The sequence below is a fragment of the Bos mutus genome, chromosome 11, assembly GCF_027580195.1.
Source record: "Bos mutus isolate GX-2022 chromosome 11, NWIPB_WYAK_1.1, whole genome shotgun sequence".
Taxonomy (NCBI): Eukaryota; Metazoa; Chordata; class Mammalia; order Artiodactyla; family Bovidae; genus Bos; species Bos mutus.
Genome location: NC_091627.1, coordinates 46,241,850 through 46,269,804, shown reverse-complemented (window position 1 = coordinate 46,269,804; position 27,955 = coordinate 46,241,850). Strand labels below are relative to the sequence as shown.

The window sequence follows — 27,955 nt, the reverse complement described above, 5'->3', positions numbered from 1 at the left end:
TATTCCAAATCCTGAAAGATGATGCTGTGAAAGTGCTGCAGTTAATATGCCAGCAAATTTGGAAAACTCAGCAGTGGCCACAGGACTGGAAAAGGTCAGTTTTCATTCCAATCCCAAAGAAAGGCAATGCCAAAGAATGCTCAAACTACTGCACAGTTGCACTCATCTCACATGCTAGTAAAGTAATGCTCAAAATTCTCCAAGCCAGGCTTCAGCAATATGTGAATTGTGAACTTCCTGATGTTCAAGCTGGTTTTAGAAAAGGCAGAGGAACCAGAGATCAAATTGCCAACATCCGCTGGATCATGGAAAAAGCAAGAGAGTTCCAGAAAAACATCTATTTCTGCTTTATTGACTATGCCAAAGCCTTTGACTGTGTGGAGCACAATAAACTGGAAAATTCTGAAAGAGATGGGAATACCAGACCATCTGATCTGCCTCTTGAGAAATTTGTATGCAGGTCAGGAAGCAACAGTTAGAACTGGACATGGAACAACAGACTGGTTCCAAATAGGAAAAGGAGTTCGTCAAGGCTGTATATTGTCACCCTGCTTATTTAACTTCTATGCAGAGTACATCATGAGAAACGCTGGACTGGAAGAAACACAAGCTGGAATCAAGATTGTCGGGAGAAATATCAATAACCTCAGATATGCAGATGACACCACCCTTATGGCAGAAAGTGAAGAGGAACTCAAAAGCCTCTTGATGAAAGTGAAAGTGGAGAGTGAAAAAGTTGGCTTAAAGCTCAACATTCAGAAAACGAAGATCATGGCATCCCGTCCCATCACTTCATAGGAAATAGAGGGGGAAACAGTGGAAATAGTGTCAGACTTTATTTTTCTGGGCTCCAAAATTACTACAGATGGTGACTGCAGCCATGAAATTAAAAGACGCTTACTCCTTGGAAGGAAAGTTATGGCCAACCTAGATAGTATATTCAAAAGCAGAGACATTACTTTGCCAACAAAGGTTCATCTAGTCAAGGCTATGGTTTTTCCTGTGGTCATGTATGGATGTGAGAGTTGGACTGTGAAGAAGGCTGAGCGCAGAAGAATTGATGCTTTTGAACTGTGGTGTTGGAGAAGACTCTTGAGAGTCCCTTGGACTGCAAGGAGATCCAACCAGTCCATTCTGAAGGAGATCAGCCCTGGGATTTCTTTGGAAGGAATGATGCTAAAGCTGAAACTCCAGTACTTTGGCCACCTCATGTGAAGAGTTGACTCATTGGAAAAGACTCTGATGCTGGGAGGGATTGGGGGCAAGCGGAGAAGGGGACAACAGGGGATGAGATGGCTGGATGGCATCACTGACTCGATGGATGTGAGTCTGAGTGAACTCCAGGAGTTGGTGATGGACAGGGAGGCCTGGCATGCTGCGATTCATGGGGTCGCAAAGAGTTGGACACAACTGAGCGACTGATCTGATCTGACAGTCACCTTGTTGGGGACTTGTAATGAAGTTTGTGAACTGACATTGGTCTACAGACTGTACTTTGGGTAGTACTGCTCTAGATTTCCGAGTAAATAAGGAAAGCCAAGGATGCTGCATTGCGCTTTTGTTTACACACTGGTTTGTGTGCTCTTCAAGGCATGTTTGTGTTATTCATCTCTTTGAGAGCTTAGGACAGGACCTATTGGGAAGTTGGTTGAAACCAGGAGATGAAGATCATACAGTGATAACAGTTGGAGTCATAAAACTGAGTGGGCTACAGCAAATGCTGCAAATACTTAAAACTGAATTGGGAAGTAGTAACATAGGAGGGGGAGAAGGCAATGGCAACTCACTCCAGTACTCTTGCCTGGAAAATCCCATGGACGGAGGAGCCTGGTATGCTGCAGTCCATGGGGTCGTTAAGAGTCGGACATGACTGAGCGACTTCACTTTCATTTTTCACTTTCATGCATTGGAGAAGGAAATGGCAACCCACTCCAGCGTTCTTGCCTAGAGAATCCCAGGGACGGTGGGGCCTGGTAGGCTGCCGTCTATGGGGTCGCACAGAGTCAGACATGACTGAAGCGACTTAGCAGCAGCAACATAGGAGGGTTTCCATATCAGATTATCTTCTTTTTCTTCAGGAATAAAATAGGCCTTAAAATTTTTTTAATGAAGTGCATTTGATACTAATGGCAATTAGAGACAGCTTTCATCATTTTGCTCTACTTTAAGAATACAAAAAAACCGTACATAAAGTAAACAACACAGACTTAGTATAGCACAGGGAACTATATTCAGAACTATATAATGGGAGAAGTGAAAAATATATATAGATACATACATACATAGTGTAACTGAATCGCTTTGCTATACATCTGAAAATAACACAATGTTGTAAATCAACTGTACTAAAAAAAATATACAAAAGCTGCATGAGGCCAAAGATAGTTTATAGGAAGGAATAAAACTTAGATTTAACAAGATTGAACCACTTCAAATTACCATTTTTGTAAGTCAAAAATGGTTGAATGCTGGTAATTTTATGGCGCTCAGTCTATAGATGTAGTAACATGGAATGTTAATGCTGGGGGCAGAGTACATAGAGATCATTTGGGAGATCCCCTTCATTTAATTTTAGGGAAATTAAAGCTCAGAGAAGTGTTTCAAGTAGCAAAACCATTTTCTAACTGCAAGTGCAATAAATCAGAGTTTGCTAATTTGTATGCTAAGTTGCTCAGATATGTCCACCTCTTTTCTACTCTGGACTGTAGCCCTCCAGGCTCCTCTGTCCATGGGGTTCTAGGCAAAAATACTGGAGTAGGTTGCCATGTCCTCTTCCAGGGAATCTTCCTGACCCAGGGATTGAACCTGCATCTCTTGTGTCTCCTGCATTGGCAGGTGGGTTCTTTACCACTGGGAAGCCCTTTTTACTGAAAGTAAATAAAAGACAAAACTATTTTTCTTTTGGACTATTTCTGCTTATGTTTTGGACAATGTTCTACTTTAAATAATAGCATAAACAATTTCAAAGGAAATATTTAATTTTTAAAAACAAGAAGACTTTTGAAAACACTAATTTACCTAAACCATTTTTTGGGCTGTTTCACTTGCTTTAGCTTATTATGTGAGTTTTTATTCCAAGAGGCTATAGAAATGCAACTAAGGTCTTTTGACCTAGTATTGGTCTTTAATTGTGTAAATATGTATTTCTTTTATTATTATTATTAGAAAATATTTTTTGACTGTGCTGAGTCTTTGTTGCAGCACACAAGCTTCTCTGGTTGTGGCACTTGGGCTCACTAGTTGGAGCACATGGTCTCTGTTGCCCCAAGACATGTGGGATCTTAGTTTCCCAACCAAGGATTGAACCTGGGTGTCCCATGCATTGGAAGGTAGATTCTTAACCACTGGACTGCCAGGGAAGTCCCTAAATATATTTTTGACAGAAAATATTCTTATGAAATAAATCAGGAGAAAAAACATTCTCTTTATGACCCTTTACTACCAAGCTAATATTAATAGTCACTAGAAAGTGAAGAGGAACTAAAAGCCTCTTGATGATAGTGAAAGTGGAGAGTGAAAAAGTTGGCTTAAAGCTCAACATTTAGAAAACGAAGATCATGGCATCCAGTCCCATCACTGCATGGGAAATAGATGGGGAAACAGTGTCAGACTTTATTTTTTTGGGCTCCAAAATCACTGCAGATGGTGACTGCAGCCATGAAATTAAAAGATGCTTACTCCTTGGAAGGAAAGTTATGGCCAACCTAGATGGCATATTCAAAAGCAGAGACATTACTTTGCCAACAGAGGTCCGTCTAGTCAAGGGTATGGTTGTTCCCGTGGTCATGTATGGATGTGAGAGTTGGACTGTGAAGAAGGCTGAGCGCCGCAGAATTGATGCTTTTGAAGTGTGGTGTTGGAGAAGACTCTTGAGAGTCCCTTGGACTGCAAGGAGATCGAACCAGCCCATTCTGAAGGAGATCAGCCCTGGGATTTCTTTGGAAGGAATGATGCTAAAGCTGAAACTCCAGTACTTTGGCCACCTCATGTGAAGAGTTGACTCACTGGAAGAGACCCTGATGCTGGGAGGGATTGGGGGCAGAAGGAGAAGGGGACGACAGAAGATGAGATGGCTGGATGGCATCACTGACTCGATGGACGTGAGTTTGAGTAAACTCTGAGAGTTGGTGATGGACAGAGAAGCCTGGCATGCTGTTATTCATGGGGTCACAAAGAGTCGGACACGACTGAGCGACTGAACTGAACTGAGAGGCAAATTGCTTTTGCTTTCCTGAGGTCTTAAGTTCTTTGTGTTAACAACCGGTAGCATTCTGTAGTTCATAGGCTTAACTAAACAAATGTCTGCACGTTTTGCATAGCAAAGTTTTTGGAACCTTGACAGAAATGTTGACAAGTAAATGTTTGTTTTTGGTTACCATGAGTAATTTCTATGGGGGTTGAACTATTGTTAGTTCTTGGTTGGTTTTCTGTGCTTCTAAATCTGTTTTCCTTAGACATGATGATGAATTTAAATCCCTTTGATGTGTTCCAGTTAACTTACTTCATGGAAATTAGGGGAATGCATAACTTTCTGAAGTTCTTAATTACTGTTCCCATTAAGTACTTGGAGAAGCAAATATTTATATCTCGTGCATTATCTTGCTTAATTCCTAATCATTCTTTCTTCTTGGATATAACATAGTCACTAAAGAAGTAGCTATTTATTCAAACAATTGCCTTGGCACATTCCAGCAATATTTTTTTCCTTACTATGTTAAAAAAAACCCCACACAATATAACTAGAAAAAGATAGTTATTTCCAAGTAGGATGAGATTGATGGTAAGTGTATTATTTGTGGGTGAGAATTTTCTGCTTGTTTTTTAAAAATTATTTATATAAGTTGCTAGCAGTACTGACCATGATAAGGAATATATCTTCAATTAAACTTTGTTTCTTTCTTGGAAAAATAGAATTACCTAAATTCAAGGTCATTTATATTTAAGTGAATTAGATACTTATCCTAGAAGTTTATTATTTATCTTTGACATTATTTTATCTAGTTCATTACAAAGAGCTACAAGCTATTACACTGCATTGATTCATCACTTACATTTGATACACTTAAAAAATAGTACTTTGGGGTTATTGAATTTATGTCCCCGATATTCTTCTTCTTGGTAGTAAGAAGCAAGATTTTCCACATTAATTTGTATTTATTACATTAGACTAGGAGAAGGCAATGGCAACCCACTCCAGTACTCTTGCCTGGAAAATCCCATGGATGGAGGAGCCTGGTAGGCTGCAGTCCATGGGGTCGCTAAGAGTTGGACATGACTGAGCGACTTCACTTTCACTTTTCATTTTTATGCATTGGAGAAGGAAATGGCAACCCACTCCAGTGTTCTTGCCTGGAGAATCCCAGGGACGGGGGAGCCTGGTGGGCTGCCGTCTATGGGGTCGCACAGAGTCGGACACGACTGAAGCGACTTAGCAGTAGCAGCAGCATATTAGACTAGCAGGTTTTGCTTTCCTCTTTTCATCCAGAGTAAAATTAGAGATATTAATGATTCTTATATGGTAATTCTAGTTTTGATTTTTTGAGAAGTCTCCATACTGTTTTCCAGAGCAGCTGGACCCATTTATATTCCCAACAGTGCATAACGGTTCCCTTTTCTCCACGTCCTTGCCAGCGTTTATTTGTTGTCTTTTGATGATAGCCATTCTGACAGTTCTGAGTTGATGTCTTACTGTGATTTTGATTTGCCTTTACTTGATGATTAGTGATGCCCCATGTCTTGTGTCTGTTCGTCATCCATATGTCTTCTTTGGGGAAATGTCTATTCAAATCTTCTGCCCATTTAAACTTTTTTTGTGTGTGTGCTATTGAGTTGTATGAATTCTTTGGATATTAACTGCTTATCAGATATATTGTTTGAAAACATCTTCTCCCATTCAGTAGGTGGCCTTTTAGAACAAATTTTGGAATTGTTTGTTCTGGTTCTGTGAATAATGCTGTTGGTATATTGATAGTGATTACACTGCATCTGTAAATGCCTCAGGTAATATGGTCATATTAACAAAATTAATTGTTCCAGTTTGTAAGCACAGTATTTTCTTTTTGTCTACGTTATCTTTCGTTTCTTTCATTAGGGTCTTAAAATTCTTCATGTATAGGTCTTTTACCTCCTTTGTTAGATTTGTTCCTAGTATCTTACTCTTTTATAAATGGTATTTACAATGCACTCCAGTATTCTTGGAAAAGGAAATGGCAACCCACTCCAGTATTCTTGCCTGGGGAATTCCATGGACAGAGCACCTGGCAGGCTACAGTCCATGGGGTCGCAAGAGTTGGACACTACTTAGCGACTAAACTACCACTAGTATTCTGGCGTGGAAAGTTCCATGGACAGAGGAGCCTAGCTGCTGGGTACAGTCCCGGGGTTGCAAAGAGTTGGACACAACTGAGCGACTGAGCACACACACACATTTTAAAATTTTTCTTCTGACAATTCTGTTAGTGTACAGAAATGCAACAGGTTTCTGTATGCTAATTTTGTATCCTGCAACTTTACTGGGTTCATTTATGAGTTCTAATAGTTCTTTGGTGGTATCTTTAGGATTTTCTGTATATAGTATCATCATCTATGAAGTGACAGTTTTACTTCTCTTTCAGTTCAGATTCCTTTTATTATTTATTTTTTCTTGTTCAACTTCTGTGGCTGGAACTTCCAATTCTGTGTTGAATAACAGTGGCGAGAGTGGGCATCCTTATTTTGTCCCTGATCTTAGAGGAAAGGCTTTCCACTTTTCACCATTGAGTATGATGTTGGCTGTAGGTTTGTCCCATATGACTTTTATTATGTTGAGGTATGTTCCTCTGTACCCACTTTGTTGAGAGTTGGTATCCTAAATCGATGTTTAATTTTGTCAAAAGCTTTTTCTGCATCTCTTGAGATGATCATAGGATTTTATTCTTCAATTTGTTAATGTGGTATGTCTCTTTGATTTTTGGATTTGAACCATCCTTGCATCCCTGGCTGTGTGGATCACAATAAACTGTGGAAACTTCTGAAAGAGATAGATGGGAATACCAGACCACCTGACCTGCCTCTTGAGAAATTTGTATGCAGGTCAGGAAGCAACAGTTAGAATTGGACATGGAACAACAGACTGGTTCCAAATAGGAAAAGGAGTACGTCAAGGCTGTATATTGTCACCCTGCTTATTTAACTTCTATGCAGAGTACATCATGAGAAATGCTGGACTGGAAGAAGCACAAGCTGGAATCAAGATTGTCGGGAGAAATATCAATAACCTCAGATATGCAGATGACACCACCGTTATGGCAGAAAGTGAAGAACTAAAAAGCCTCTTGATGAAAGTGAAAGAAAAGTGAAAAAGTTGGCTTAAAGCTCAACATTCAGAAAACTAAGATTATGGCATCTGGTCCCATCGCTTCATGGCAAATAGATGGGAAAACAGTGGAAACAGTGGCTGACTTTATTTTTCTGGGCTCCAAAATCACTGCAGATGGTGACTGCAGCCATGAAATTAAAAGACGCTTACTCCTTGGAAGGAACATTATGACCAACCTAGACAGCATATCAAAAAAGCAGAGACATTACTTTGTCAACAAAGATCCATCTAGTCAAGGCTATGGTTTTTCCAGTAGTCATGTACAGATGTGAGAGTTGGACCATAAAGAAAGCTGAGTGCCGAAGAATTGATGCTTTTGAACTGTGGTGTTGGAGAAGACTCTTGAGAGTCTCTTGGACTGAAAGGCGATCCAACCAGTCCATCCTAAAGGAGATCAGTCCTGGGTGTTCATTGGAAGGACTGATGTTGAAGCTGAAACTCCAATACTTTGGCCACCTGATGCGAAGAGCTGACTCATTTGAAAAGACCCTGATGCTGGGAAAGATTGAGGCCAGGAGGAGAAGGGGACAACAGAGGATAAGATGGTTGGATGGCATCACCGACTCAATGGACATGGGTTTGGGTGAACTCTGGGAGTTGGTGATGGACAGGGATGCCTCGTGTGCTGTGGTTCATGGGGTAGCAAAGAATCAGACATGACTGAGCAACTGAACTGAACTGCATCCCTGGAATAAATCCCACTTGATCATGGTGTATGATCCTTTTAATGTATTGTTGAATTTAGTTTACTAATATTTGTTGAGAATTTTTGCATATTCATTCATCAGTGATACGGGCCTGAAATTTTCTTTTATTTTTTGTAGTGCCTTTGTCTGGTTTTGTGTCAGGTGATGCTGGCCTCAAAGAATGAGTTTAAAAGCGTTTCTTTCCCTTCAATTTTTGTTGGAATAGTTTGAGGATAGCCATTAACTCTTCTTTAAATGTTTAGTAGAGTTCACCTGTGAAGCCTTCTGGTCCTAGACTTGCTTATTGGGTTTTTTGTTTGTTTGTTTGTTTTTTCAATTACTAATTCAGTTTCACTACTGGTAATTAGTCTGTACATATATATATATATATATATATATATATTTTTTTTTTCCTGGCTCAGTCTTGGGAGATTGTACATTTCTAGGAATTTATCCATTTCTTCTCAGTTGTCCATTTAATTGGCACATACTTGTTTGTAGTAATCTCTTATGACCCTTTATATTTCTGTGTTGTCAGTTGTAAATTCTCCTTTTTCCTTTCTCATTTTATTTATTTAGGCCTGGGTTTTTCTCCTGATGAGTCTGGCTAAGGTTTATCAATTTGGTGTATCTTTTCAAAGAATCAACTCTTAGTTTCATTGATCCTTTTGTTTTTATTTTGTTTTAGTCTCTCTTTCATTTATTTCTGCTCTGGTCTTTATTATTTCTTTTTTGTCTAATGACATTCAGAAAACTAAGGTCATGGCATCTGGTCCCATCACTTCATGGGAAAGCGATGGGGCAACAGTGGAAACAGTGTCAGACTTTATTTTTTTGGGCTCCAAAATCACTGCAGATGGTGACTGCAGCCATGAAATTAAAAGACGCTTACTCCTTGGAAGGAAAGTTATGACCAACCTACATAGCATATTAAAAAGTAGAGATATTACTTTGCCAACAAAGGTCTGTCTAGTAAAGGTTATAGTTTTTCCAGTGGTCATGTATGGATGTGAGAGTTGGACTGTGAAGAAGGCTGAGTGCCAGAGAATTGATGCTTTTGAACTGTGGTGTTGGAGAACACTCTTGAGAATCCCATGGACTGCAAGGTGATCCAACCAGTCCATTCGAAAGGAGGTCAGCCCTGGGTGTTCTTTGGAAGGAATGATGCTAAAGCTGAAACTCCAGTACTTTGGCCACCTCATGCGAAGAGTTGACTCACTGGAAAAGACTCTGATGCTGGGAGGGATTGGGGGCAGGAGGAGAAGGGTACGACAGAGGATGAGATGGCTGGATGGCATCACGGACTCCATGGACGTGCATTTGCGTGAACTCTGGGAGTTGGTGGTGGACAGGGAGGCCTGGCATGCTGCAATTCATGGGGTCGCAAAGAGTCGGACACGACTGAGCAACTGAACTGAACTGAACTGAACTGAAAACATTATTGACCTGCACAGAAGAATTTCAAATAATTTATGTAGATACTTTGCCTCCAAGAAGCTGGAACAGAACTTCCTGTTCCTAAAGTGTGGGCTGCTCATGGCGACTTCCTACCAAACAGTAGGTTATAGAAAAGTGAGAGAATATAGTAATTTTACAGTGAAGAAACCTGACAAACACTCTGCTAGGCCCATGAACAGTGATAAGTTCTGCTGCTAGCATGTATTCTTGATATGGTATCATGAGAATGACAGTTTACCTCTAGTTTTTCTCCCAAATCCTATAACCCAGTCTAACCATGAGAAAAGCATGAAGCAAATCCTCACTGAGGAATATTCTACACAGTACCTGACTAGTATTCTTCAAAATTGTCAAAGTTACAAAATACAAGGAAAGTTTGAAAAACTATCATAGCCAAGGGAAACTTAAGGAAAAATGATGACTAAATGTAATGTAACTTGGATGGGATCCTGAAACATAAAAAGCACACCAGGTAAAAACTAAGGAAATATGAATAAAGTATAGACTGTGGTTAATAATAATGTATCAGTATTGATTCACTAATTGTCACAAGTAAGGTATAAGGTGTTCATAGCCAAGGAAATTGAGTATGTGGTACTAACTCTGTACTATTTTCACAGCTTTTCTGTATTCTGTGTTAAACGTTTATTAAAAACATTAAAAAAAATTGTAGATATTACTAGGGCTTTCTATATGCCTCTCAGACTGCATTCTCCCTATCCTCTGAAGTATCCTCTGACCTGCATTAGGTGTTGATTATCAACCTCTTGCATAATATTACACTTTTACTATATATATGTTTTAAATTTATAGTGTTTTTCATCTGATAAAATTTTACATAAATAGTATCATACCTTTATATATTTGTGTGCAGTTGACTTTTTTGTTGTTCAGCATTGTGTGTGCTTTATTCATATTGATAAATATAATTCTAATTCATTTACTGTGTGTTAGTCCATTGTTTGATTGTCACTGACCATTTTTGTTGTTGTAGTCCTGGATATTTGGTTGATTCTAATTTATTACTATTACTAACATTGTTGAAATAACTGTTCCTGTATGGGATTTCCAGTGCACAGACATAAGACTTACTTGAAGGTTTTTCCATTGCAGAAGAGTTGCTGAGTTCTAGAATATGTACATCTTCAATTTTGATAAATAATACAAAATACAGTGGTCACAGGACTGGAAAAGGTCAGTTTTCATTCCAATCCCAAAGAAAGGCAATGTCAAACTACCACACAATTGCACTCAGCTCACATGCTAGCAAAGTTATGCTCAAAATTCTCCAGGTTAGGCTTCAATGGTACCTGAACCATGAACTTCCAGATGTTCAAGCTGTATTTAGAAACAGCAGAGGAACAAGAGATCAAATTACCAGCATCCGCTGGATCGTCGAAAAAGCGAGAGAATTCCACAAAAACATCTACTTTTGCTTTATTGACTACACCAAGGCCTTTGTGTGGATCACAACAAACTGTGGAAAATTCTTAAAGAGATGGGAATACGAGACCACCTGACCTGCGTCCTGAGACATCTGTATGCAGGTCAAGGAACAACAGTTGGAAGTGGACATGGAACAACAGACTGGTTCCAAATAGGAAAAGGAGTTTGTCAAGGCTGTATATTGTCACCCTGCTTATTTAACTTATATGCAGAGTGCATCATGTGAAGTGCCTGGATGGATGAAGCACAAGCTGGAATTAAGATTGCTGGAAGAAATATCAATAACCTCAGATAAACAGGTGACACCAGCTTTATGACAGAAAGTGAAGAAGAACTAAAGTCTCTTGATGAAAGTGAAAGAAGAGAGTGAAAAAATTGACTTAAAACTCAACATTCAGAAAACGAAGATCATGGCATCAGGTCCCATCTCTTCATGGCAAATAGATGGGGAAACAATGGAAACAGTGAGAGACTTTATTTTGGGGGGCTCCAAAATCACTGTAGATGGTGACTACAGCCATGAAATTAAAAGACACTTGCTCCTTGGAAGAAAAGCTATGACCAACCTACATAGCATATGAAAAAAGCAGAGACATGACTTTACAAACAAATGTCCGTCTAGTCAAAGCTATGGTTTTTCCAGTGGTCATGTATGGATGCACTGTGAAGAAAGCTGAGTGCCGAGGAATTGATGCTTTTGAACTGTGGTGTTGGAGAAAACTCTTGAGAATCCCTTGGACTGCAAGGAGATCCAACTAATCAATCCTAAATGAAATCAGTCCTGAATATTCTTTGGAAGGACTGATGTTGAAGCTGAAACTCCAATACTTTGGCCACCTGATGCGAAGAACCAACTCATTGGAAAAGACCTGATGCTGGGAAAGATTGAAGGCGGGAGGAGAATGGGACGACAGAGAATAAGATGGTTGGATGGCATCCTTGACTCTATGGACATGAGTTTGAGTAAGCTCCGGGAGTTGCTGATGGACAGGGAGGCCTGGCGTGCTGCAGTCCATGGGGTTGCAAAGAGTCGGACAGGACTGAGTGACTGAACTATATACAAAATTGCTCTTTAAAAATGTTCAGTTAAGTGAAGAAACAACATTTAGTGTTGTGGAATAGTTTACTTTTTGACAGTTTAATGGATGGGAATTGCTATTAGTTTCAGTTCAGTTCAGTTCAGTCACTCATTTGTGTCCGACTCTTTGTGACCCCATGGACTGCAGCACGCCAGGCCTCCCTGTCCATAACCAGCTCCTGAAACTTGCTCAAGCTCATGTCCATTGAGTTGGTGATGCCATCCAACCATCTCATCCTCTGTCATCCCCTTCTCCTCCTGCCTTCAGTCTTTCCCAGCATCAGGGTCTTTTCCAATGAGTCAGTTCTTCGCATCAGGTGGCCAAAGTATTGGAGCTTCAGCTTCAGCATCAGTCCTTCCAGTGAATATTTAGGATTGATTTCCTTTCAGATTGACTGGTTTGATCTCCTTGCCATCCAAGGGACTCTCAAGAATCTTCTCCAATACCACAGTACAAAAGCATTAATTCTTTGGTGCTCAGCTTTCTTTATGGTCCAACTCTCACATCCATACATTAGTTTACTTTTTCTTTATTATTAGTTTAGGTTGCTTTTTTTAACCAACTTTTTCACTCTCTTTTTTCACCTTCAGCCTCATCAAGAGGCTCTTTAGTTCCTCTTCACTTTTTGCCATTAGGATGGTGTCATCTGCATATCTGAGGTTATTGATATTTCTCCTGGTAATCTTGATTTCAGCTTGAGCTTCATTCAGCCAGCATTTCTAATTATGTGCTCTGCATATGGATTAAATAAGCAGGGTGACATTACACAGCCTTGATGTACTCCTTTCCGTATTTTGAACTAGTCCGTTGTTCCATATCTGGTTCTAACTCTTGCTTTTTGGTTTAATGGATGAGGGAGCTTACACATCTGAAACAAGGTCCTGGAGCAGCACCCCACCATGTGCAGCAGACGGTAGAGCGGACATCGTGGCAGGTTTCACTCCTGGGTGGAAGGGATAGTTTAGTCACTTATTCGTGTCCATATGGAAGAGGAGATTGCCAGTTATAGGGGGAATTATGTCAAATTGGCTTATTAGTTACCAGGGAAATCAGAGGCCCACACCCCTCATCAACCTTTTGATAAAAAGAGCCACTAGCTGGGGCCTGGAACAAGTTTGTAAGGTTGGTCATGTGAGTAAAGCAGGCGCTGTTAGGCAGGGGATGTACAGAGAACAAGAGAACAGCCATCTTGAGTGACCTGACTATAGAGTTCTTTTTAACCTTAAATGAAATACATATGTAATTATAATTCACATATAATAAAGTTAATATGTATAATTTCTAATCAGTATGGTGACATGAGTATAATGTAAAGTTATGAGGAAAATAAAAAAGTAAAGTAATTTAAAATATATATTTAAAAATGTGAGTGTTGAGGAACTTTTGCTTCCACTAAGACTTTGTGCTTCCACTGCAGGGGAAGCAGGTTCAATCCTTGGTCAGGAACTAAGGTCCTGCATGCCATGTGGTGCAAAAAAAAAAAAAAAAAAATGTAAATGTTGAAACATTACTGAATTAGAACATATAATGAATTAAATACTTGCAGGTATATATTTAGTGAAATATATATATATATATATGGTGAATGTGCAGCAATAAGTATATATATAGTGAATGTGCAGCAATAAGTACAGACAGATATAGATGGTTTGGTAGTTTAGATATAAAAATACGAATGGTATTGCCTCTGGTAATGAGATTTTGTAAAATACTTGATAGCCTGTTTATAAAGTTCTGACCAAAGTACAAGCTACGTTAGTTGCATTCCTGGAAAATTCAGAACTTATTAAAACTGTGCAAAAAATACTTTTTTAATGTAAAAAGTAAAAGACTAATTTCTAGGTCCAAGTAATTATAAACAGGTTTTCTTTCCACATGATCTTAGATGGGACACTGCCAAGTCATGTGGGACATGTGTCAGTTTTTTTTGTAGCATGTTCTTGAGCAGGGTTGGCAAACTACATCCTGCAGGACACACTGGGCAAAAAAAAAGAAAACTATGTTATAGAGATGGTAACACGTTTTTTTAGGTGAACTGATTTTAGTTCAAGGTATTATTGATTGGAATCCAATCAAAATAACTTCTGTCACAAGTGAAGTTAAATCAGAGTAGATTTCTTGATATGCTTTGAGGAAAAGAATGATACACATCAGCTGTGTTGTGCTGTGATATTGTGAAGCAAAGTGCCAGTAGAAATAATTTTATTTAATTATAGTATATTATACAAGTTAATGTTTCTGTTGAGTCACATAGCCAGAAATTTTGGACCCTTATACCTGGTAAATAGGCAGATATTCAGTAAATGTATGTTGAATTGTTATGAGAAATGCCTTTATGTTCTAACATTTATTGTACAATTTTTATATTAATAGAGGAATGAAAGACAACATGTTTGTCTTTCAGCCTCTGTTCCACCCATTCTGCCTATATTCTGTGTGTACACTACCTACCTTTACATTCCTCTGTTCTCATTTCTAATGCTTAAGTTTAGGTAGAACTCTTGCTTCCAAATGATAGCTATACAGCTTAAACTATTTTGAATAGTAAATGGGATTTTTTGGTGTCTACAGGTGGAAAAGATGCTGAGATAACATGGAGTCGAAGAGAGGTCTGTAGGAACCAGGGCCTTGGGGATCACAGAACAGGGATAGCACTCCATTAGAATACATTTTCATCTTTTTTTGCAGTCAGATATTTTGCCAGAAAATCAAAGATGACTGTTTGCAACCATCTAGCCTCATATTCTTCTGGTACCATCACACCCAAGAGGCAAAACCACTTCTCCACCTACTCTAAATTGGGAGATTAATTTGGGTCAGTCACTGTGCCCAGAGAAAGGAGGTATTGTATTTTGGTTTGGAACTTTTGGTCAGGCAGGGGAAAGCTTGTTCTGAAATGAAGTATTAAACATCACTGTCCTATCCAAGGCTCCATTGCCTGAGCCCTTTGATGATTTCCCACTTCAGTTTAGCTGCTTATTCTTCTCAGAACAGCAGTGGCAGTTAAGGTTTGAAAATTTATGGAAAAACATAATGTAGTATACTTTAGAGTAGTATTATTGAATATGAACTATTTGGTTGAAGATAGGCTACAAATCTAAAATAATACATTTAACAAAATTTACTTAGTACTTCTTATGGACAAGGCATCACACATTTATAGTATATCAAACCAAGCCTGGCTATAAGGCACTGTGAAATTACGTAAGATTTCATCAGAGCACTAATTCATTTTACTCTCATCTTATTATTTTATTTTTATATTTTTATTTATTATTTTCTCATCATGGAACTGGATATTTATAGATTATAGTTATTAATAGAGAATTTGAGTGATGTGGATTTTTTTTTTTCTTTTGGCCATGCCTTATGGCTTCTGAGATCTTTGTTCCCCAACCAGGGATTGAACCTGGGTCCTCAGCAGTGAGAGCATGGAGTCCTGTCTACTGGACCACCAGGGAATTCCCAATGTGAAATTTTTAACAGTAGCTTTTCTGATATTCAGTATTTTCAAAGGGAATATTTTTGTCCTTATGAAGAGCTTATTCTCATTACTGTCTTTTGATGACCTTTTTAAAAAAGATTTATTTATTTGGCTGTGCTGGGTCTTCATTGCTGTGCATGGGCTTTGTCTAGTTGCATCAAGCATGGACTACTCTCTAGTTGGAGTGCATGGACTTCTCATCGTGATGGCTTCTCTTGTTGTGGAGCACGGGCTCTAGGGCCTGTGGGCTTCAGTAGCTGTGGGGCATGGTACCAGTATTTATGGCTCGCAGACTCTGGAGTGCTGGCTCAGTTGTTGTGCTGCAGCAGGCTTAGTTGCTCCATGGCATGTGGGATCCTTCCAAACCAGGGATTGAATCTGTGTCCCCTGCATTAGCAGGTGGACTCTCAACCACTGGACCACCAGGGAAGGCCTTGATGACCCTTTTTGAAAGATTATTCAGTGATTAAGAATCATTTAAAAGTGTGATCTGTGGTTAAGAAACTATCTTTTTCTAGTTATCTACCAAATTCAAATTTATTCCTTTTTCTGTCTTTAGTCTATTGCATCTGCAGACATGGATTTCAACCAGCTGGAGGCATTTTTGACTGCTCAAACCAAAAAGCAAGGAGGGATCACATCTGAGCAAGCTGCTGTCATTTCCAAGTTCTGGAAGAGCCATAAGACAAAAATCCGAGAGAGTCTTATGAACCAGAGCTGCTGGGACAGAGGGCTTCGGAGCTTGAGCTGGAGAGTTGATGGCAAATCGCAGTCAAGACACTCAGCTCAAATACATACTCCTGTTGCCATCATGGAGCTGGAAATAGGGAAAAGTGGACAGGTGAGTTCAAACTTTGATCAATTCCCCTTTGTAAACTATATTTTCTATTACATGTTAGCCATACATTCAGAACAATTTATTTTACAGTCTTTGTTTGCAGAGATGATAATAGGAAAAGATTCTGCTTTTTAGAATCCTTTTTCAGAGATAGAAATCATCTGAAAATGTGGATATTCTCAGTTGTGGATTGAGTCTGAAAGCCACCAGCCTCTGGTATAGCTATCTCAGAGGAACAAAATGGACCAATGAGGTGACTGCACAGAAGTTGTCCACTGCTCCCTTCTGGTTAGATCTCCGCATTCAGAATCTCCAAGGCAATGATAAAAATGCTAAATAAAGACCAGAAATTAAGATTAAACAGCACAGAACAAAACTGACTCACAAAACTCATCTTTATAGGCATTCAGGTATAAGAGGCCACGTATTTTAATTACAGTATTGTCCTAAAGACCCTGAGTATGTACTGTTTCTGTCCCTGAGCCTACAAATAATTTTTAATTGATACTGATTATTTATAAAACAGTACTGCTTTCCTTGCGATGGAGAAGGAAATGGCAACTCACTCCAGTACTCTTGCCTGGAGAATTCCATGGACAGAGGAGCTTGGTGGGCTCTAGTCCATGGGATCACAAAGAGTCAGACACGACTGAGCGACTCTCACTCACTCACTCACTGCTTTCCTTTCATTTTCCAGTGTCGTTATGGCATGGCTTTTCTTGAAGTCAGTTTGAACTGGCAGTCACGTGACTGCCAGATCAGACTTTTAATGACCTGGTATATGTCTTTTTGCGGAGGAAAAAGCAGCAACTTGTAATTAAGAAGAGAAAATCCAGATCACTGAATTGGCTAATTAGATTTATTCCCAGGTAAATAATCAAATAAGTGGTTCTGTTATATGCTATAATAGAAATGTATTTCTTTTCTTCTAATAAGGAGAACATTTTTTAGCTGGCAGATTTCCTCACATATTCCCTTCTTGAGTTTCTTAGGATTGTTCAGTATTTGTAGTTCTCTAATGACTTTTAAATTTTAATTTAAAGATTAAATTTTTTTAATTTAATTTTTATTTTTAAATAAATTTTTAAAAATTGTACTTTTGCAAAATTTATTTTGAGGTCCTTTTATTCCTTTATTTTGCAAGCCTTTATGACTTTGGTTTCTCTGATCCTAAAGTCCATTTTCTTAACCACTCCAATTAATTCCTAGACCAAAAATCAGACATTTAAGAAGGTGCAGAAAGTATTCTTGGATATTTCAGTTTCACCAGCCATTTGTGTAGGCTATTCGTTTTTTATGCTGGCAGTAGTGATTATTTCATTTTGTCTTCTAGTATTTGTTATTGGGCAAGAAGATGCAAACATATGTATCTGCTTTGACTTTGCTAGAAAACCATGTGCTGTGCTAATAAGTCACTTCAGTTGTGTCCGATTGTTTGCCACCCTGGTAGTCCACCAGGCTCCTCTGTCCATGAGATTCTCCAGGCAAGAATACTGGAGTGGGTAGCCATGTCCTCCTCCAGGGGATCTTCGCAACCCTGGGATCGAACCGCATCTCTTAACCTCTTCTGATTGGCAGGCGGGTTCTTTACCACTAAGTGCCACCTGGGAAGAAAACTATTACAGTATTCCTTTAACTGGATATTTTCCTAGTATTTTTTGAGCTAGGGTTTATAATGTGCCTTTTGATTTTTTATGCCATCTAAACTTACTGGGTACTGACACAGGGATTTTAAAAATCTATTTTTGAGTTCATATGATTTTCCTTTCATTTTGTTAGCTAAAGTAAAAAAAAAACTTTTTTAAAAATAGTGAAATGTTTTTTTGTCAATCAGTAATTCTAAACATCACTACAGATGTTTTTTAGCTAGCTTCAGGAACATTTCATGATTATTTAGAATAAGTTGGTAAGCTTTTTTTAAGAGGACAGATATTTTAGACTTGACAGCTATATAGTTTCTGTCACAAGTACTCATCTTTCTTGCTGCAGCTCAGAAGCAGCCACAGGCAGTATGTAAACAAACAAGCATTGCTGTTTTTCTAGAAGGTTTACCTATTTCAGTAGAATCAATAGGTCCAAGTCAGAGAGTCTTTAAGCACTTGTCTAAGGTAACTTACATAGGTGAGGTGACATATAAGCCCATTTTCTAGAGAAGGTATACGAGGCAGATAAGTGACTTGCTTCAGACACAGCTGCTAAGTGGTAAAGGGAGAATTAAAATGGGGATCACCAGACCTAGTTTTTCCAAAAATCATTGATGCCTACATCGAGGAGCTTTTTTAGCTTCTCACAATAGTCTGTGCCAAGAAAATATGTTAGGTATACAATGTGGTAATCAAGAGCATTGATAGGAATATCACTGAGCAATAAGAGGGAAAGAACTTTTGATATATATAACAAAACAGTTGAATCTCAAAATCATTTGCTGAGTGAAATAAGCCAGAGGAAAAGTTTTTTTAGCATAATGTATGATTCTACTCATATAAAATCCCAGAAAATGCATGAAAATTTTTAAGTGTGGTAGAAATGTTTATGTTCATTGTGACAACAGGTTTATGGACATATATGTATATCAAACTTATGAAATTGCATACTTTAGATATGCAGTTTATTGTACATTATTTATACTTCAAAGTTGTAAAGAAAATGATCATTATGCAAATGATTGGAAATGTACTTAAACCCACAGAAATTCTTTGACTGCAAATATATTCTTAAATCAAGAAAAGGTGTAAAGAAAAAAGTAAACTGTAATAGAAACTAGACAACTAGAATGGTGGTAAAATATACAACGCAGATCCTACCGGAAATGTTTTTGTGAGACCTGGATCCTTGGTTAGTACTTCTGTCAGCTTCTAGGTGAATATTATTTATAACATACTCTACTAAGTCAATTTTTAGAACATACATAGGCAACAAAGGCTAAGTTATTTTCACAGTACTGTCATTGGATGAGTTTGTTAGAGAATTAATGATGCTAGGGTATTAAGAGGTTGCTTCTAAGAAGAATGATCAACTTTTCTGAACTCTGGTGTGTGTGTCTGTTCATATATCTCAATCAACTAAATCACCTTGTTTGTTCATTTTGTGTCATTTTAAATCAGTGGTTCTTGGTCAGTGCTGCATATAAGAATGAGTTTTGGATCTTTAACAGTTTTCATGCTCTGGACACACTTCACACTAATTAAATAAGAATTTATGGAAGGCTTCCCCGGTGGCTCAGTTATAAAGAATCTGCCTGCCAATGCAGAAGACACAGGCTTGATCCCTGATCTAGGAATATTGCACATGCCATGGAGCACCTAAGCCCATGGGCCACAATTACTGAGCCTGTGCTCTAGAGCCCAGGGGCCTCAACTGCCAAGCCCACATGCCACAGTGGCTGAAGCCTGCATGCCTAAACCTGTGCTCCACAAGAGAAGCCACTACATTGAGAAGCCTGAATATTGCAACTAGAGAGTAGCCTCTCTAGTCTCAACTAGAGAAAAGTCCGCACAGCAACAGAGACTCAGCACAGCCAAAAATATGATACATTTTTTAAAAAAAAAAAAAAAAAAAGAGAAGAATCTGTGGGAATGGGACCTGGGCATCAGAATTCTTTAAAATTGGTGATTTCAAAAAAAGGGTGGGGACTTTCCAGGCCATCCAGTGGTTAAGACTCCACTGCAGGGGTTACAGGTTTGATCCTTGGTCGGGAAACTAAAATCCTGCATGCCCTGTTGTGTGGCCAAAATACAAACAAACAAAAAAAAAAGCCAACTAAAACTGGTGATTTCAGTATTCATCCAGGATTGAGAACTACTGTGTTAAAGGTAGCAAAATACTCTGATTTAAAATGTTAATAGAGCTTGGCATTAAATTTTTACAGTGAGAATGATGTTGGCCTGTTAGTTCTACTTGCCATAATTTGTGAAGTGCTTGAGGACTATTTAGAAAAGGCAGAGGAACCAGAGGTCAAACATCCACTGGATCATAGAAAAAGCAAGAGAGTTCCAGAAAAACATCTACTACTGCTTTATTGATGACTACACTAAAGCCTTTGACAGTGTGGATCACAACAAACTGTGGAAAATTCTTCAAGAGATGGGAATACCAGACCACTTGACCTGGCTCCTGAGAAATCTGTAGGTCAAGAAGCAACAGTTAGAACTGGACATGGAACAACAAACTGGTTCCAAATTGGGAAAGGAGTACATCAAGGCTGTATATTGTCACTGTGCTTATTTAACTTCTATACAGAGTACATCATGCTAAATGCTGGGCTGGATGGAGCACAACCTGGAATCAAGATTGCCAGGAGAAATATCAATAACCTCAGATATGCAGATGACACCACCCTTACGGCAGAAAGTGAAGAGGAGCTGAAGAGCCTCTTGATGAAAGTGAAAGAGGAGACTGAAAAAAGCTGGCTTAAAACTCAACATTCGAAAAACAAAGATCATGGCATCCAGTCCCATCACTTCATGGCAAATAGATGGGGAAACAATGGAAACAGTGACAGACTTTATTTTTGGGGGCTCCAAGATCACTGCCGATGGTGACTGCAGCCATGAAATTAAAAGATGCTTGCTTCTTGGAAGAAAAGCTATGACAGACCTGGATAGCATATTAAAAAGCAGAGATGTTATTTGCCAACAAAAGTCTGTCTAGTCAAAGCTATGGTTTTTCTAGTAGTCACGTATGGATGTGAGAGTTGGACCATAGAGACAGCTGAGCGCCAAAAAAACTGATTCTTCCAAACTGTGGTGTTGGAGAAGACTCTTGAGAGTCCCTTGGACTGCAAGGAGATCCAACCAGTCCATCCTAAAGGAAATCAGTCCTGAATATTCATTGGAAGGACTGATGCTGAAGCTGAAGCTCCAATACTTTGGCCACCTGATGCGAAGAACTGACTCATCGGAAAAGACCCTGATGTTGGGAAAGACTGAAGGCAGGAGAAGAAGGGGATGACAGAGGATGAAATAGTTGGATGGCATCACTGACTCGATGGACATGAGTTTGAGCAAGCTCTGGGAGTTGGTGATGGACAAAGGAATCCTGGTGTGCTCCAGTTGCAAAGAGCTAGACATGACTGAGCGGCTGAACTGACTGAGGACTATTTATTCAGGTACTAGATGTCATGGTGGTAGGTTTTTGGGTTTCCCCCCACCTCCCTGCTTAAGTTTCTCTCTCCTACCCAGTTTGCATTACTTCTTTCTTTGGTCCAAAAAGTACATTTGACAGTTGGCAGCCAAGTGCATGTATTACCTCTTTTTTTTTTTCTCTCTTATTAACTGCAATATATAATACCTTTGAAGTATGAGGAAGCCAAAGTAATAGAGAAGTTACTAAGGAAGTAAATATTTATGTAAGTATGCAAAGCTAGAGAAAATGACTATGCACTAGTAACCTAATTACCTTTCTTATAGTAAATGCTTTTCTTCAACAGAAATAAAATTTTTGTAGGAATAAAACATGAATTGAGTCGTGAAAGTACACAGAAAAGTTTGAGGTGAACATTTCATGTCCAAAGGGAAGAACATCAGTGCTTTACTTGTATAATTGATATCCTTCTTGTTTTATCATAAATCATAGAGAGACCTAAGCCTTGAGGACTGGTGTGTATATTAGAAAAGTTTCATTGTTTTGCTTACTTAGTCAGAACCACTGTTGTGTTTGTCTTTCCTGGAACTGAAACAGAATTTCTCGTAGAATGTTTTTCTTTTTTTAAACAGTAACATTCTTTGGGTGGGGGGGGATCGTTTATATGCTTAGTAGAGTCTCATATATAGTTACTTCTCTCTTTTGAGCCTCAATTTTGGCTTTTTATAAAGACATGCTAGTTTTTCTTTTGTAACTTCTTGTTTTTCAAGACCAGTAAGACATTTTGTGAGGAAACATTTTGCCACAACTTCCATGCTAAACCATCTCGTAGTGAATTATTTCTTCTTTCTTCTGCTAAATTGTTTTTTCTTAAGTATTTAGAGATTCCCCGCCTGTAGAGATCCTGAAGTATAAAGCTCTGTTTCTTTATTGTCATTTTTAAAAAATGGCTAATGTTGCCTTTTCTAGACAAAGTTTTAGTGTATCAAGCACTCTAGTTTTGGGCTATGTTTTTAGCCTACATAAGGAAGAAGTAGAGTCTACCTTTACTAATCTGTTTTTTTTTTTCTCCCCATCTCATCAGATATGCAGTCCTGTCGTTTTCAAACAGTTAGATAAGTTAGATAAGATATGCGATATCAAGAGATTATATACAATGGTGAGTGAGTATCAATGAAAGTTGCTCAGTCATGTAAGACCCCAGGGACTGTAGCCCCCAGGCTCCTCTGTCCATGGAATTCTCCAGACAAGAATACTGGATTGGGTAGCCATTCCCTTGTCCAAGAGATCTTCCCAACTCAGGAATCAAACTTGGGTCTCCTGTGTTGCGCACAGATTCTTTACCATCTGAGCCATCAGGAAGCCCAAACAATGATAAACATGCTCTCATTTCTTAGATTAAGACAGATTTGGCTCTGGATTAAAAGGCCAGTATTTTGTCTGAAACATAGGTAAATATGTAATCTCAAAGAAAGTAGTCACTTATTTTTAATTTGCACAATTCCTTCTAAAACAATGTACACTGATCTCCTTGTATAATTCTGTCTGGTAAGGAGCAAGAACCTGCTAAAACCTGAGTAATTATCAGTTTTATGCCGAGCGCTCTTACTTACTATTGTAGCCTTTTAAGCCTGAGCACAGCCACCACAACTCCCTGCTTTGTGTCATAGGAGAAGAAGCAAAGTTTAAAACACATTCTCTCTTTCTCATGCCTTTCTCTTTTACATACATATATATACACTTATCTGTATATGTATCAGTATGTGGGGAAATTTGTAAGGATGGGATATAGAGAATTAGCACTTAGTCACCATTTTGAGATCACGTTGCAATAGCTTGGATAATCTTATTTAGTTATACAAGTTGTAATACTTGGCCTATTTCTGATAATTCTTGTTTTTAAAGTTGGATTTTCACTTTTAACAATGTAATAAAGGAAAGCCTCCAGAGAAATTAGTCAAACTAATCTAACAAACCACTCTTTGTCATTATGGATTGATGAAATTTAACAGCTTGAGGATGCTTTAAATCAATTTAGAATACTTTTTTTTTTAATAAAGGAATTTTCCATTTTATATTTTATATAAAGTTTCAAATATTGGGTTTATTTAAACTTTAGTTCTAAATAGGTCAACCCTTTTTGTAGCTCTAACATATATTTCATATTAGTTTGTTTTCTAAAGTTGTAGTCCTAAACTTACAGTTCCAAGATATAGAAGGACAGTGCCCAAGGTCTATAACAACACAGAAAATAAATAAATAAAATAAATAGAGTAAAAAATTTGGTCCTCGTTGAAAGCCGTTGTGATTTTTATTGTGTTCATTTTTGTTAAACAAACACGGAGACTGAAAACTTAATATTTAAATTCTGGCTAACTCTGAATTAGCTATTTGCAAAAATACCTTGTACAGAAGGAAATGTTTTACAAAAGAAAAAAGATGCTAGAAAACTTTTGTTAGCATTTCTAATTAGAATGAATAGAGAATATGTAATAGCCAGTGGGGGAAAAAATTTAAGTGATCATCTAGTTTTGAAACAATTAAAATCAGCACTTTTCAGTAGTCGATAATTTACCAGTTAAAAAGTTGGCATTTTGGGGTATTTTAATGTAAGAATTATGTAGTAATAAGTGGCATTTAATATTTTAATGTGTTAAAGATTAGACTGGTCTACTGTTAATACAGTTGATTTTCTTAAGCCTTTGTTCAAAAATTTATATAATATTTTTGCATTTATTTTAGTCTTAAGTCTTATGAACAACATTTGACATACTTGAATTCTCTATTCTTTGAAACACTTGTCTTCTAAGACACCATAGTTGCCTAATTTTCCTTCTAATTTCTAGTGTGTTTTTTTTTTCCCCCCCTTTTCATATTTTTCTTGCTGACTCTTTCTTATTTCCCCAGCTTCTCAATGTTGAAGTGTCCCTGAGCTTAAGTTTTGGTCTTGTTTTCTTCCCTATCTGCAACACACTTCCTGCTGCTGCTGCTGCTGCTGCTAAGTCACTTCAGTCCTGTCCGACTCTGTGCGACCCCAGAGATGGCAGCCCACTAGGCTCCCTCGTCCCTGGGATTTTCCAGGCAAGAACACTGGAGTGGTTTGCCATTTCCTTCTCCAATGCATGAAAATGAAAAGTGAAAGTGAAGTCGCTCAATTGTGTCTGACTCTTAGCAACCCCATGGACTGCAGCCTTCCAGGCTCCTCCATCCATGGGATTTGCCAGGCAAGAGTACTGGAGTGGGTACTTCTCCACATACTTCTCCATACACCTCCACACACTTCCTAGGTGGTCTTATTTGTTTAATGGATTTAAATACTGTCTATTCTAAAGGAGATCAGTCCTGGGTATTCTTTGGAAGGAATGATGCTAAAGCTGAAACTCCAGTACTTTGGCCACCTCATGAAGAGCTGACTCATTGGAAAAGACTCTGATGCTGGGAGGGATTGGGGATAGGAGGAGAAGGGGATGACAGAGGATGGGATGGCTGGATGGCATCACTGACTCGATGGACGTGAGTTTGAGTGAACTCTGGGAGTTGGTGATGGACAGGGACGTCTGACGTGCTGCGATTCATGGGGTTGCAAAGAGTCGGACACGACTGAGCAACTGAACTGAACTGAACTGATACCCTAACAACTCCCAAATTTGTATTTCCAAACTGAATTTCTCCCTTAAATTCCATGTATATACTTATGACGTACTTGAGAACTCTAAATGTGGAAAGGCTATCAAAAAATTGAATATGCCTCAGACTAAGTTCCTCTGTTGCCTCCCTTATTTGTTCCTCCTTCATTTTTTATCATCTCAGTCAGTGTTACCTCCATTCCTCTACTTCCTATCCTCTTCTCATGCCCACATCTAGTCCATCATCAGATCTTGCTGGGTTTAATTTGATTACTCTTCTCTGTTCCCCTCTACTCTGTTCAGATCACCATAACTTCTCTCCTAGATTGTAGGAACATCCTCCTAACTGAACTCTCTGCATCTGCCTTTGGCAATTCTCTACACACAGCAGTGTGTCAACAGTAACTCTGTTAAAGCCCAACTCAGTTAATGTGTTCATCTCTCTGTAGGGCCTTCATATCACAATCAGATTAATCACTCTCTCCCCTGCTCCGTCTGCTATAGCAAGACCCAGTGGCCTCCTTGCTGATTCATGGCTCATGCTAAGCATGCTCCCTCTTTAGAGTCTACACATTTGCTGATCTCTCTGTCTTGATTGGTCTTCATTCAAGTATCCTAGAGTTAGTCTTTTCACTTTCCTGAGGTCTTTTTAATCTTATTTCATTTACTTATTTTTCTAAGGTCATTTAAAAAAATTTACCTTCTCAATAGCACTTTCCCTGACCACCTCTCTAAAGTTTAGTCTTTACTTTCTGTTTTATTTTTTGAAAACTTTATTGAGCTATAATTTCCATACAGTACAGTGTATCTATTGGAAGTATCCCATTTGATTAATTTTGGCTGGTGTATGTGTATACTTGTGAAACCACTATGGCAGTCAAGTGACAGAGCAGGTTATTCATCCCTTAAAAGTTTCCTTCTTCCCCTGTACAATCCATCTCTCTCTCTCCAGCACAGTTCCTAGACAACCACTGATCTACATTTGATCATCATCAATTAGTCTTTTCTGCTTTATTTTTTCTTCTTGGCACTTACTGCTATCTACCATGCTGTATATTTTATTGTACCTACTATACTTGTCTGTGCTCCATATTAGCATGCAAAGGGATGAAGATTATTGCTGTTTTGTTCATTGCTATATTCTCAAAGTCTAGGATGCTACTTGGCACGTAATGTTCCGGAAATAGTTGTTGAATGAATAAACGAATCATATAACTCACTATTTTACTAAGCATCTACTATCAGGCACTATGTAGGTGCTGAGGATATATCTGTGAACAATGTGGACAACTCTTATCTTAAGGAGCTGACGGAAAACAAAAAATAGTAGTAAGTAGTGTAAGAAAGTGTATCAGAGACTGAAGAGCCTTATCAAAGCTCAGAAAAGGAAATGGCTGTCTTTATCCAAGAAGTTGAGAAAGGTAGTTCTAAGGAGGTAACATTTGCATTTGATTTCGCTGACTTCGTCTCTGATTCAGAGTGTCGTGAACTAAGAAAAATGAAAAAGGTGGTACAGATAGTATGACTTCTCTAGAGTTTATGAGCATAACCCTTTTGTTTAGCATATAGGTGTGACCTTTGGCACTAGTTTAGTACAGGTTGCCCTTTCTTTCCTTCTTACTTTTTTCCTTCCTTTCTCTCTCTCCACCTCCCTCCCTCCCACCACTTTTTTTTTTCTTTCCTTTTTTTTAGGGAAAAAAAAAACTTTTCCTACATGTTGATTTTCCAGTTTCTCAAACCATAGGTAGTAACAAGTACCGGGAAGTAAATTGGCAGAAAAATTGTCTCAAGCAAAAGCAAGACTCATTTATCATTTACTACAGTAATTTTCAGCATCGCTGTGAATCAGACTCACTTAAGGAGCTTTAAAAAATTATGGACCCCCAGACCCCACCTCAAAGTAAAGGACTTTTGCTTTTGTTTGAGAGAGGGAAGGCTTCTCTAAGAAGGCAGGGTGATTGGAGAGCACCAAATACGTGCCGAAGGAACAGCAAAGGCAGGAAGTTGGCCTTGGTAGGAAATTTGAATTTTTATTCAAAGTATAGTAGGAAACCACTGGAGGGCTTCAAAACAAGGGACTGATGTAATGTGGTTTATGTCCTCACAGAGTTCCTGAATTCATGTGAGAAGGATGGCTTATTATAGTCAAGAGTGAAGCCATGGTTCTGAGAGGTTAGGGGAAAAAATCACCAAGGTTGGAACTGTTTTTTTGCACATTAAAAGCTATTCTCTTTTGCTTCCAAATATCTGTGTGATATTAGTAGGTAAAATGGGATTTCAAGGTAAAAACAAAAATTCTGAAAACTTCCTCTTTCATTTTATTAGCAAGGTTAGGTATCTAGAATGAACAGAGCCAAAATTAGTACTTTGTTTCAAAATGGGTTTTCGTGGGTTTACCTGGACTTCTGACAGTCTTCATCCCACATTTCTACCTCTTTCCCATAATTAGGACGATCTCCTTCCTTTTCAAATTTTGTTGTAACATGTTTCAAAACTTGGCAAGCCCAGGGATAACTAATAAAAATCATTACAGTGCCAAAAGGGAAAGCATAGTCAGGAGAACACTTAGCAGGTGCTATAGTGGTGGGCCAGGTAAGAACGTTAGCCAGGAAGATGGAGATAATTTTAGCAACCAAGGTGGAGAGAAGTGAGCAGATAGAAGAAATGTTTTAATGTAGATAAGTTGCTTTGGGATGTGTTGGAAGCGATGGAGGAAATGAAAGAAAGTGAGGAATTGGGAATAACTTGTTTTTTGTATGAATATGTTAGTATAAATTGGTAACCTTAGTCTTTGTTTAACAGTCTTACACCTAAGTTTGGTGGGGTGGTTTAGTCGCTAAGTCATGTCCGACTCTTGTGTCCCCATGGACTATAGCCTACCAGGCTCCCCTGTCCGTGG

The 27,955-nt window shown here is 38.5% G+C and overlaps 1 protein-coding gene across 1 annotated transcript in view; it reads left to right on the top strand.

Moving 5' to 3' along the window:
- Positions 1 to 27,955, top strand: part of COMMD1 (copper metabolism domain containing 1) — a 170,883-nt gene that overhangs the window by 55,247 nt on the left and 87,681 nt on the right. Inside the window, exon 2 of the mRNA XM_070379389.1 lies at positions 16,070 to 16,351. Within this exon, the coding sequence (XP_070235490.1) occupies positions 16,070 to 16,351 (282 nt within the window). The remainder of the gene's footprint in view (positions 1 to 16,069; positions 16,352 to 27,955) is intronic.